The sequence below is a fragment of the Culex pipiens genome, chromosome 2 (genome assembly GCF_016801865.2).
Source record: "Culex pipiens pallens isolate TS chromosome 2, TS_CPP_V2, whole genome shotgun sequence".
NCBI classification, from domain to species: domain Eukaryota; kingdom Metazoa; phylum Arthropoda; class Insecta; order Diptera; family Culicidae; genus Culex; species Culex pipiens.
Genome location: NC_068938.1, coordinates 110,757,971 through 110,771,420, shown reverse-complemented (window position 1 = coordinate 110,771,420; position 13,450 = coordinate 110,757,971). Strand labels below are relative to the sequence as shown.

Below are 13,450 nucleotides of genomic sequence, written 5' to 3'. Positions count from 1 at the left end.
TTTAATATTTTAATATTTTAATATTTTAATATTTTAATATTTTAATATTTTAATATTTTAATATTTTAATATTTTAAAATTTTAATATTTTAATATTTTAATATTTTAATATTTTAATATTTTAATATTTTGATATTTTAATATTTTAATATTTTAATATTTTAATATTTTAATATTTTAATATTTTAATATTTTAATATTTTAATATTTTAATATTTTAATATTTTAATATTTTAATATTTTAATATTTTAATTTTTTAATTTTTTAATATTTAAATATTTAAATATTTTAATATTTTAATATTTTAATATTTTAATATTTTAATATTTTAATATTTTAATATTTTAATATTTTAATATTTAAATATTTTAATATTTTAATATTTTAATATTTTAATATTTTAATATTGTAATATTTTAATATTTTAATATTTTAATATTTTAATATTTTAATATTTTATTATTTTAATATTTTAATATTTTAATATTTTAATATTTTAATATTTTAATATTTTAATATTTTAATATTTTAATATTTTAATATTTTAATATTTTAATATTTTAATATTTTTATATTTTAATATTTGAATATTTCAATATTTTAATATTTTAATATGTTAATATTTGATATTTCATTAGTTTAATTTTCAAATTAGGTATTTTCCAAAAGCTATGCAGGCAGAAGAAAAACAAAATTTTAAATGATATTAATATTTGTATTTACATAAAACACAACTTTTGCATAAATGTACTTACCTAAAATAAATATTTAATGATTTGATAATTTTAACATTATAATTTTGTATAATATGATATAATATGTTAGTTCTTTAATATTTCAATATTTATTTATTTTAAATATCTTTTCTTATTTTAATATTTTAATATTTTTACAGCTTCAACATTTTAATCTTTAAATATTTGGAATTGTAGAATATAAGATTTTTTGGAGTTTTATAATGTTTGGAATTAGAGATTTTTAAAATTTTCTCTCTCTCACCTCTCTTTCTATTTTTTCGCTCTTCCTGTTCCCTGCTATCTCTCTCTTCCCTTCCTCTCAATTCAACTTTTTCTCTTTCTCTCCTACCCTCTCTCCCTTTCTTTCTCTCCCATATTTTCTCACCACTCTCTTTCCCACTTTCTCTCTACCTCTCCTACTCTCTCTCCCTCTCCTACTATCTCTCTCCCTCTCCTACTATCTCTCCCTCTTCTACTATCTCTCCATCTCCTACTCTCTCTCCAACTATATCTCTTATCTCTCTCTTTCTTCATCTTTGCCCCTCTCACTCCCACTTTCTCTCTCTCTTACTTTCTATCTCTCTCTTCCTCTACCCTCACCCTATCTCTCTCCCACATTTTCTTTCGCTCTTCCCCTCCAGCCTTCTCTCACAAACTCCCCCTTTCTCTCCCTTTTCTACTTTCTCTCTCCCTTTCCCATTTCGCTCTCTTTCACTCCCTCTTCTCTCCCACTTTTTCTCTTCCTCTCCTCTTCTCTCTCCCACTTTCTCTTTCTTTCTCTCTTTCTCTTCCTCTACCCCCACCCTCTCACTTTCAGTCTCTCATACACACACGAGCACACACACACACACACACACACACACACACACACACACACACACAAACATACATACACGAACACTTTCACAAACGCACTTTCACAAACGCATACATACACACACCCGCAACGTCCAACCAAATCACAAAAAGATAAAAATTGGTTCGTCAAACTCAAACTTGATACAATTTTTTATTCACACAATCGCCACGGTCGCACAATCCCCACGGTTGGGGTCCGTTTATATTTCCCCTTTCCAGCTCTTCCGCAAATATCCGTCCCGAGATCCGTCCTCCAGAGCACGAGAGGGAAGAGGCGGCTTTTTTAATTCCGCCGGGAGTTCCGTCCTCCTCCTCTTCCTCTCCCACAAGCACGCGAGCCACACTTCCTCTAATAAGGATGCTCCGGGTTCCGTTCTCCGTGCAGAACCGGAGAACCACTTTTCTTTTGCACAAAACTTACCTTGCCAAAGTTCCTAAGTTTTCAGCAGCACTGCGGAACACCAACTCACAGCCACGAAATTATTTTGTTTTGACTTGTCAAAACGTGAATCGCAATTTTTGAACTAAAAAAAATACTAAAATTTAGGAATTTTTAAGAAGTACTTCAGTGTTCTAAAAAAATCCTAAATTTTAGGAAGAAAAAAATACTAATTTTTAGGTATAATTTGACAAGCTAGAACATAAGTTCAAAAAATACTAAAAATTAGGAATTTATACCTAATGTCCGTTTTGCGTGTGTCAGATTGGTTCGTAACAAAAATTTTCTTACGCTTATTTGAAATAACTATTTTTTGCTTGATTTTTTGAGTAATTTACACTCGTCAAATCTAATCAAAAATTAATTTTGGAAATCTGAGTTGTATTGTTAATTTGATTTTGGTTAACCGCGGTGGATTTTCTTGAAATAATTCGTTGGCGTCGAACTATCAAAAATTGATCGCGGTGGATACTTTTCTACCACAGTTTTTTGTGCTCGGTTCCAACCACGGTTCCAACCCTTAGGGACTCTGATAGCTCGTGCTCGACCGCTGTATATGCATCAGGACACAGTGACGAGGAGTTCATTATTTCGACGCCAACATTTCAAAAAGCATCATTTACAAACCGTGCGTTTTGACAAAAAACTGATTTGAATGTTGAGCATCATTTTTCAACTCCCATTTCAATACAAAAGCAAAAGAATGATAACAAACGATGAAACACGTCGCTTTTATTGATACTTGATCATCCATATTAAATGAAACATTTTTTCCGTCATTATATTTAAGAAAAACAAACATAACTTCTTTTGAAATCACCAACGTCTATTGAGAAATTAAAAGTAAGAGTGTTTGCCTGCAACATGGAGTTAAACTTTTTGAAAAGCCTTGGTTAGCTTCACAGCAACTGCACAGAAAGTTTAAATCCATGTTGCGATTTGACAGCTCGATATCACCCTGCTTTCATTGGAGGGGAAGCTTTGCTATGATTCGTTTTTGTTTTGATTCGCTATTCGTTGGCAAATGTACATGGCGTCTTTTTCATGCATGATGCTTTTTTTCGTCACGAAGTTCATGTAGTCTTTTATTTGACAGGTTGACAGGAATTGCTGATGCCAGAGATTTCGTTTATTTTACTTTATTTAATTGAAATTATTATTAAACAGACTTTACTGAAGTCGTGCTTTCCATTTCATTAGGGCACATAACTTTTGTCAACAAGAGTGTATACCTCTCACACCTTATGTAAACTGTCAATTGAGTGTAAGGGATACACAATTGTTTACAAAAGTTATGTGCCCTTTCAAAATCTTAGGCTCCAATTAACTTTTGGAGTACTTTCAGAATATGCAACAATCCAGAAAGTGTCAAAATGTACCTTTTGAAATACCAAACCACGATGAAATACCAACGTCACGATAAAAAAAAAACTGATCGTGCGCCAAATTGTTACAAATTTTATCCGCCAGCGGGTCGCCCGTGGTCCACCAAATCAAACGCCGGCGGGCTTCCCAGTCAAAATGTTCACCAAATTTCCATACAAACAAACAAACAAAAAAGAACAAATCAAATCATAGCAATAACGAAACATATCAAATTTAAAGTATTTCAAGTGATTGCACATCTGCCGACAATATTTATACGGGGTGTCACATAAATTACACCAACAATAACGATTATTCTTGCAAAACAACATTCAATCACCATTTCAAACGCACTTTTAACTGTTTGTTTACATAAGCAAACAATCTAAACAACACAACACTTCTCCCAACACAAATTTAACAACGAAAATCAGCAGTCGCGGATTAAACAACAACACCCACCGAAGCACGTTGAAAACTGACTGAAATGTCAAATTCGAAATAAATTCCTTCAGATCAAGCTTCAGATGCAAACCACCACGGCAATCAGCCATTGGCTCGCCGCAGCAATTGAGGGGCGAACGATATGAAACATTTCAGCGATCAGTTTGAACCGCCCCTGGCGATGCGCCCATGGAACGCCAAGGCGGATGGAGGGCGGACGAAATTGAAAAATTTCAAACGTCAAATCTCAACCGCCCAGGTGGCCCGCCCTCGGTCCGCCAGGGCGGTTACAGGGCGGACCACACGATCAGTATTGCGCGTATTCCCGAAAAAGACACGCGGCATACCAGCCTCGAAACGACGCGCCGCACTTTCGGCAAATGCGCGCTGTCAAATCCAATACTGTGCGTTTTGTTTTTGTTGATCTTCTTCTTCGAATTGCTAGGCATTGTTGCCGGGAATGTTTTTTATTGCACCAAAAGTGCAGAAAATCGCTGGCAACAGTGTCAGCGGCACATTCTGAAATGCCGCGCGGCGTGTACCTTCGAGAGAAACGGACAATAACGTCCGCCGATGCATAACGTCCGCACTGAGTTAATGTGGGTCTCTACTAGAAAGCCTTATTTTTGCAGGAACGTGCATAACAGTTTTTCTAAACATTTGTGAGTTTGTTAAACCCATTAAACTGACTAGAATTGTGAAAGAGTGTGCAAATTGCAAATTGAAACGTCAAACCAAATTTTGTTTACGTATTTTTGTTATCAAAAATTCTAGTAAGCGCTTAGCATTTTTATTTGGGACGAATATTCGAAGCAACCAAAATGGTAATTTGCACATACTATCTAAACAATAATTGCCGCTTTGGTGCAAAATGCAACAATGATCACATCGACTTAGGGTGAGTTAGTTACCTGTTTCCAATTTGTGTTTGAACTAATCCCGGTCCTCCTTCCGACAGAGCCGTTATAAAATCCGAGGTCGACGTGACGCTCAAGGGGAACCAATGGCCACTGTCGTGCTTTGGGCCGTTCAAGGAGCGAATGAGCGTGCCAAACTTCATCGAGGACGTGTGCTTTGAAGAGGTCCGCATGATGTATTTGGAGGCGAAAATGCAGAACAACATCGCCGGCCACCAACTCCAGCTGGGCCAGATGATAACCGATGCCAAGCAGAAGATGCAGTGGATTACGAGCACCAACCGGGATGTGATGAACGTGCTGATCGAGATCTACAACCAGCCGGATGATGCGGGGAAAGCGGCGGCGGCAGGGGTTGCGGCCACTGCGAATCCGTTTGGGGCAGCTCCGATTGGAACGGGGAGTACGAGTGTGGCGTCGAGTATTTTCGGGGGTGGAGCTTCCGGAGGATTTGGGGGGAGCTCGTTTGGCGGTGGATCAGCAGCGAGTACGAGCAATATCTTTGGCGCTGCTCCCAATCAAACGGCGTCGAGTATTTTCGGAGGCGGCACGGCGGCAAACCCGGCCGGAACTCTTGGAGGCAACATATTTGCGAAGGCGGCTCAACCAGTGGCGCCTAGTTCGAATATTTTTGGACAAGTGCAGCCGCAGCAGCAACCACAAACTGGAAGCGTTTTCGGTGGGGCGCCCACCTTTGGCGGAACGGGAGGATCTCTGTTCGCTTCCGTGCCTCAGCCGACGGCGCCGATCTTTGGTGCATCTGTTCCGACAGCAGCCGCATCGAGCAATCCTTTCGCCCAGCCCCAACCGCAAGCAGCGACAGGATTCGGAGCAGCTCCCCCAAGTCAGAACCTTTTTGCGAGTGTGGCCCCGGCCCAGCCCGTTTCAAGCAATCCGTTTGGCGGAACGTTTTCAGCTCAACCGCAGCCGTCTCCGTTTGGACAAGCGGTACCGCAGCAGCCTCAGCCCACATCCGGCAATTTGTTCCTTCCGGTACCAACCCAGCAGGTCGCACCCGCTCCGGTAGCTCAGTCACCGTTTGGCGGTGCCGTTGCGATGCCATCCCCGTTTGGAGCGACTCCTGCCCTGGCGGCGGCTACTTCTGCTGGCAATCAATTTGCCAATCTGTACAGCAAAATGGAAGATCTCACGTCGGAACAGCTGGAAGCGTTCAAGGCGGACCGGTTCGAGCTGGGCAAGATTCCGATCGTGCCACCACCGAAAGAGTTGTGTAGCTAATTCTTCAATGTTCTCAAAATGTTTCAATAAAAAGAAGTTTTAGTTTTAACATTTTCCACGGTTTAATATATCATCCAAAGATATTCATAGTTTGGGTTTCCCACACTCTTCAACTTCAACCGCTCACTTGCTCCTCTTTCGGCACACAAGTCTCAAATTCGTTGGCCACATTTCCCTCTGGTTTGCAGTGCGCTCCACTTTGATGGTGCTTCTTTTTGCTTCCCTTGAACTTTTCCACCTTTTGCCACGCCAAATCAAACGGGTACTCGAGCGGCTTAAAGTGTTCCGGCGTGTCGTCGTCGATTCCGGACACGACGTGCGCCGGCTGTCCCTTCATGTGGATGCGTTCCAGGATGGTGGCGTTGTGGGTAAGTGGATCAAGACCGGTGACATGGAAGAAAAGGTCTTCTTTGCTCTTGACGCCGCTGACGCCTCGTTTGGTGAAGAACTGGAATAGGAAATATTGTTTATACTTTTAGAATTGTATTATTTTATTGTCGAATTATAGAAATTTAAATATTTTGAAAGAGCAAAATTAAGTTTAAATATTCCAAGAAATTTTAATTTTTTAAATTTAGTGTTTTCAAATTACCCGACTTTTTGAATTTTTAGAATGTATGATTTCAAGAATTTTATAATTGAATTCTAGAAATGATGATTTTTATGTTATAGATTTATGCATTTATATATTCTTTTTTAAATTTCAAAATGCAGATTTTGAATAATTTATTTTTTTAGAATTTTAGGATTTCAAGCATTTTTTTCATTTTTTTTTTCAAGCAAGCAATGAACGGAAACACTCACTGTTCGCCTATTCCAACCCGCTAACATTCATGAGCGAATGATACTCGCAAGCAGCCAGCGAGTGGCCCGAACTGTTCACTCAGCGAACAAATACATCGTGAAAATATTTGCCTACTCCGTCGCTCGACGACACTCACACACTAACATGCTCAGCGAAGAGTCATTTTCAAAAAATGCCAGCGCGGCAGTCTTTTTGTCTTCACGCCCTCAGTTTGCCATCAATTTGATTTTTTCTTGGTGGAAGTTTCTTTGAATGGTGTCTTTAATGTTATTGAATCAAAATAAATGCACAATTTAATTGATAACATTGATTTTAGGCAACCCAAATCAATGAGTATAACGCAGCGCATCAGAGAAAAAATGTTTTCAGAGTGAGAAGGAGAGTAGAAGAGAGAGTGTTCGGGAGCACGGTAGGAATTCATCAGGGCAGTATCGCGTCGCCTGCTATTTGTGCTCGCGAATGGAGTGGTTGATTTTGAGCAATCAGGACCTTGACCAGAACCTTGTATATGTTTGCAAAACTAACTCTTAAATTTTAGAATTTAAAATTTAAATAGAAAAATTGAGAATTCGGGAATTTCTAAATTTGAGATTTCAAAACATTTACAGTATAAAATTCTGTGAATTGAAAAATTCTTGATTGTTTAAATTTTTTAGAGTGTTATTCCATTTATAGTTTTGGTAGAACTTATAGAATTTTTAGAATCTGAAGTTTTTTTTTTTTAATTTTAGATCGGTTTCTTAATAGTCAAATTAAAATTTAAATTAGACCTACTACTAGCTATCAAAAATTTACAATTTAAATTTAAAAAAATATAAAAAAGCAAGCTGAACCCGACAAACTTTGTCTTGTCTTTTTTTTTCCTCTTTTGACGTTTTTGGCTTGTTTGCTTATTTTACGCAACTTTTCCCATACAATCTGCAAATTTTACGGAATCGGTTCCAGAATGGCCAAAGTTGTCACTCTTTGGCGTAAGAACCTTCCTTAGATTTATACGAACCCAACACAATAAATAGCACCTCAATCCGATTCTCCGTATTGAACTGATTCGCGTTCGAACAAAACCATCGAAATTTTTTTTATATATATATATATAGAGAAGATAATTAAAAAAAACAAAAACATTATAGAAATAAAAAAAAATGAAAATAAAGAAAAAGTGATTAAAAAGAATTGAAAAACGTTATTTTTGTTCAATCTTTATTTAAAAATTTCAAATAATTTAATATAAAAAAAATATTAAGATTTGAAAATTCTAAAACTACAAAATAAATAAATAAGGCTTTCTAGGCCCAGTGAAAAAAATATAATTTAACCCAAAAAATACGAACTTCTCGTCACAGTGTCCTGATGTAAACAACGATCGGGCTCGAGCTGTCACAACCCTGCGAAATATGTTATCTGACATATCGGGCGGTAAGTAAAAAAAAAGCTGGAAATCGCATGACAAAAAAAAAACTTTTGCTAGAGAGAGATAGCATAGGGGAACTATACCACAGAGTAAGACAGAGTCACTACTGCCATTTGATTTTTGGTTCCACTTTGTGGTACATCGCAGGTACATCGCACGCCTGCTACCAGCAAACCTTATGGAGCCAAAAATTCGGACTGCTCGCACTGTATTACTCTGTGACTATACCATTTCTCAGTCTATTTCTATTATCGGCCTATCAGCACTTTGATCATGAATTACAGCTTTCATAAAGTGTTTTTGACTGTTCTAAAGGAATAAATAGCTCAAACAAAAGTGAGCAAGCAACTCTCTATTGTTGATACATCTGAAAATGTTGATTTAATAGCGGAAAACGGTAAAAGTGATGAGAATTGGTCGAACGGCTTAGAGTGATTAAAATGGGCATATTTCCCCTATCTGATGCAAACAAACGTCCAGCTGCCTTTTTAACATACTTTGAATGTGGTAGTAAATTTCTGACTAGAAAGCCTTATACGAATTAGATGTTAAAAGGGGGAACACAACCGTGAAGAGTATCGGGGCTGGCATTTACAAAGCGGATTCAGTGACAGTTTATTAATCAACTTAATGTTAACATGTTATGATTAATTTTAACATTCCATAAGGTGTCTTGATAAGGTCCAGTTTGTAACGATACACTACCTTCCCTTTACTAAGCAATCGAATCCAGAAAGGAAAAGATCACCAGTTGTGTTGGTCCGAGCCGGGATTTGAACCCCGATCTACCGCTTACGAGGCGGAAGCGTTACCACTGGGCTGCGTGGTTCGGTCGTTGATGCCGTAGGTCAAGATCAACAAATACGATCTTAATATTACGTTCGAGTCCAATATTCACCACGTAAAATTTTTAGAATTTTTAAGGAATATAAAAAAATGATAATTTTCGAACTATTTTATAGAATTATATTATTTTAGAATTTCTAGATTTTTTAAAAGTATTTGTCCCTATTTTGTGCCTAGTACCTATTTTGGGTCTACCAAACCTAATTCAAAGAAATTGTGCATTTTGCCAAACCTGGCAGGAATCTGCCACTTGAGAATGATACATGCAGTCATTATCTTCGTTTTGGTAGGCAAGGATCATTCACTTTTTCCTCCTAAATTCGAAATAAAGCAGTGTTGGTATTCTCGCGCTCCCGCGAGAAAAATCTCTCTCTCGAGTTCTCCTCCGCTCGCGAACGGGCTTTCTCGCGAGCCAGAATTGTCCGTTCGCGAGAAGTTGAACGTGTTAGAAACGAACACAAAACAACATAGCGATTGAAGTTACACCTTTATACCATCGCCTGGTTTGCATTCATAAGCCTGATAAAAAAAAAAAAATGCTAGCTTGGGACGAACGGCTAGCCCGAGGCGCTCGCAAGCGCTCGCGGCGAGAGCGAGAACGCGAACGAAAATGCGAGCGCGAGCGAGAAGAGAAAAGTACTACAAGTTCTCTCCCTCGCTCGCGAGCGAGAAATGCTTTCCTTCTTCTCGCTCGAATTCCAACACTGAAATAAAGCAAAAAATATATCACTTTTCACATTTTTCTTGGCGAGTACGCATTAGGTCCAAAATAGGGACAAAAAATGTTTTTGTTTTTCGGGCTTAAACAGCGATAAATGATATTTTTATCAAATATGTGATTAAGTACGAGCATTAGCATTAACAAACCAACTTATTTATCTATCTTATATATATAAAAAAATTCGACGGTTTTGTTCGAACGCGAATCAATTCAACACGGAACGTCGGATCGAGGTGCTCTTTGTTGCGTTGGGTTCGTAAGGAAGGAAGGTTTTTACGCCAAAATGTTACAACTTTGGCCACTATGGAACCGATTCCGGAGCATCGGCAAATTGTAAGGAGAATGTTGCGTAAAATCAAATTTTGATCACAGGAGGCTGGATAAGCAAAAAAGCAAAAAACGTCAACAAATGAAAAAAAGGCAGAACAAAGTTTGTCGCACGCAGAAAAATGTATTGTAGAATCACCCTGTACGAGGTTTGAATCAACAAAAATTTTATTGAATATAATCAACAACAAAATTGCGTTTAAACTTTAAACAAACCTTGATTTTCTCAATTCCACAAAAGTCTTTTGTTGTTTTGAAAAAGCGGCTTTGACGTTTAGCGTTGATTCAACAAAAATGTTTATTTTCAAATCAACAAAACGTTTTGTTGATAAAAATATGCCTTATTTTTCTGCGTGCGGGTAAGGCTTGTATAGTATAAGCTAGGTTGCCTATAGCAGCCTTTGAGCATACATCAAATTAAAAGTACGCTCTGCTTAGTAGGCCCAAAATAGGGACAAATACCCTAGTAGAGTAGAAATTTAACGCAGATTTTTTTTTAATTTTTTGAATCTTTTTTAAATAATTTTTTTATCATTTTTTAATTAAATTTTTTTAAAGTGTTTATAGCGTTTTTTTTTTGATTTTATGTTAATTTTTTTAACCACGTATATTTTATGTTAAACTAGGGCTTTGAGTCGCTGAATTTTAAGAAGAAGCCGAAATCTAAGTCTCTGCAAAAGATACCCGACTCCACAGCCCTGAGTTGAACCACCTCTTACCGTGCTAATGTTGTCGCAATCTCGCATCAGGAACTCGAGCGCCCCCGGGTGACCCGGCTCAACGGACTGCGCCACGTCGATGATCCAGCACTGCTCGTCAAACCACAGGATGTTGTACTCGGACAAGTCGGCGTGAACCAGTCTCGCTTCATTGTACAGCTTGTGCATAATTTCGACCATTTCTTCGTACGCGCAAATCAGCTGCGCCTCGTTCAGGACGGCTTCCTTCAGCTTCGGTGCCGGAACCAGATTTTCCCCGATAAAGGACATTACCAGAATGTTCTTCTTGAGCACGACCACTTCCGGACACCGGATTCCGATCCTTTTCATGCGGTTCAGGTTGTGCAACTCCTTTTCGGCCCACATGTTGATGACGGTTCGGGCGTTTTGCTTCGAGAATCGACCCGCGAACCGGAAGTCGTCTTTGATGTAACGATCACGCTGCTTAAACTCGTTGAGCGTCGTGCTGAACACTTTGATTGCCACCTCTTTTGGGTACGATTCGTCTTCCTCCAGGTTCGGGTTGGTCGGATCCGTCTCACCGTGCAAAATAACCGCTTCCTTCCCGGTGGATATAATTCCGTCGATCGATTCCAGCAGCTGATTGTTGATCCACTTGTACAGAATCATCCTCGTCGGTTCATCCAGACCCATTTCCGCCGTCGCGATGTTCTCCTTCCGGTCCGCCGCTTTGTGCTGCTTTTTGGTTGTCTTCTTCGAGTGCGACTTGAGTTGGTTGAAAACCTTATTCGACAACTTCATATCGAATCCTGCCCCGTCCCCGGTGGAAAACTCCGGCGGAAATGACATAACCTTGCACGCATTCTTCCGCCCGGAAATGTCCTGGTTGTGCTTCGTGACCATTTCTCCGTCCTCGTTGACCTTGTACCCGACCCTCGGAATCGTTTTCTCCTCCTTCTCGTTCGTCTCAAACCGATCCCAGTCCGCTTTCGGATCAACCGGAACCTCAGCCTGGTCCTCCTCGTCGTACAGCAACTCTTCCGGGACCATCCGATAGTTTTTCAACGAAATCTTCACGCACGAGTTCTTGTTCCGGTGGTTCTCTTCCCGTTTCAACTGCTCGTCGTACTCGGAGTCAAACTGCGCCTGCAACAGCTTCGCAATGGCCACATCCGATTCCAGCTGCTTTTGATCGGCTTCCTCAATCGCCCTCAACACATCTTCCGGAATCACGTCCTCCACGCATCGACTGGACGGTCCCGGTCTGCAAGAGAAACAAAACATCTCAACTCAAATAGACCAAATAAGCCTTGTCAGCAATTTTTACCCCTCTTCGAACGGATCCAACAGCAATCCCGGATCTATCGCCCGCGAGCTTCCGGCGACGGGTTCCGGTGGTGGAGGTGCTGGCAGTTGCACCGGAGCAACCTTCTTCGCCGGACGACTCGGCTGCTCGTGTTCCTGTTCCTGCAGACCGCGGGCAAACTCCTCGGACATGATTTCCTGTAGGTCGACTGCGGTCGGAGCGGCGATCTGGGCCCACGGGGAGGTCATTTTGAGTTTGATTCACTAACGATAAACGCGCACTTTCTTAAAAATATAGTTAGCACCGAGTTCTAGCCTAGCTAAATGGAAGTAAATTGATTCGACGCACTTCGTGTTTTGCACTCGCTGCTGCAAAACGTTGTGAAATTCACCGAGTTAGAAAAATATTTGTAGTGCTTTTAAAACTGTGACACACGGAAAATTGCACAATGTTTTGACATTTCTACACGGTCAAGTAGAACAGCCTATCTTTGAATAAATTTAGGAAGTCACTTTTTGAATAAATTATTTCCATGTGGCGTAGGTGTAAAACGAGTAAAAAGATGGGAGCATTTCCATCAGCGTGTTACATCAAAACAAAACAGTTAGAAGCGCGCGCTTTTCGTTGTTTCGGAAATTTTGTTTTCAACCGGGGAAAAAATCGAAATGGAAGTGAAAGAAGCAACCAGCGGCGTAATCGCTCCAAACTAGAGGTGGGCAAAAAAACAGTGAGCCGCTCAAAGAGCCGGTTCACTGAAAAGAGCGAACGTACCGTGGCTCGCAAAAAAAAGAACCGCGGTTCTTTTTTAAACTCCGGTCTTTTGAAAGAACCGTTTCACGATGGCATGATTTTTGCTATAAATATAATTTATTGAATTAAAAAAATAGCATTAAATTTGTTTTTGACAATCGAAATGCAATTTCAATCATTTAAATAAAAAAAAATATTTTTTTTTCATTGTACAACTGATTGTACATTAAAGTATTACCGGAATACAAATTTGAGCATTTCAAATTGCATAATTTGTAAAATATTACCAAAAATCTACTAAATAGTTTAGAAATTTTGAAAAAAAAATAAATCCTTTTGTCTGATTAAACTTATTGATTAAATCAGAATGTAGAAAAGAGTTCACAGAATATTTTCTTCAAATAAAATATCAGCATTAGTTCAATTGTTGCAGAAATAAACGCAATCATAAAATTAATAGCAAATTTTTCCAGCATCCTAGATTTTAGTTTGGATGCCATTCAATTACTCGAATGTTTAGGTTCGAGTAGAAATTTGACATAGAGACCACCAAGACCTATGGTTTTCAAGGGCATCTTCTCGTTTACAGTTTTATTTTTTTTTT

At 38.8% G+C, this 13,450-nt stretch overlaps 2 protein-coding genes across 2 annotated transcripts; one reads left to right on the top strand and one right to left on the bottom strand.

The window, feature by feature from the left end:
- The first annotated feature begins 4,581 nt into the window (after positions 1 to 4,581).
- Positions 4,582 to 6,054, top strand: LOC120427690 (nucleoporin NUP42-like). The gene is made up of 2 exons (XM_039592579.2): positions 4,582 to 4,742; positions 4,803 to 6,054. The coding sequence occupies exons 1-2, from the start codon at positions 4,666 to 4,668 to the stop codon at positions 5,998 to 6,000; spliced, it is 1,275 nt and encodes a 424-aa protein (XP_039448513.1). The 5' UTR covers positions 4,582 to 4,665; the 3' UTR covers positions 6,001 to 6,054.
- On the bottom strand, positions 6,041 to 12,529 carry LOC120427689 (serine/threonine-protein kinase RIO3). The gene is made up of 3 exons (XM_039592577.2): positions 12,118 to 12,529; positions 10,830 to 12,054; positions 6,041 to 6,448 (listed from the first exon to the last, which is right to left on the bottom strand). Exons 1-3 carry the CDS (start codon positions 12,342 to 12,344, stop codon positions 6,116 to 6,118), a joined length of 1,785 nt encoding a protein of 594 aa, XP_039448511.1. The 5' UTR covers positions 12,345 to 12,529; the 3' UTR covers positions 6,041 to 6,115.
- Between the last annotated feature and the right edge of the window lie 921 nt (positions 12,530 to 13,450).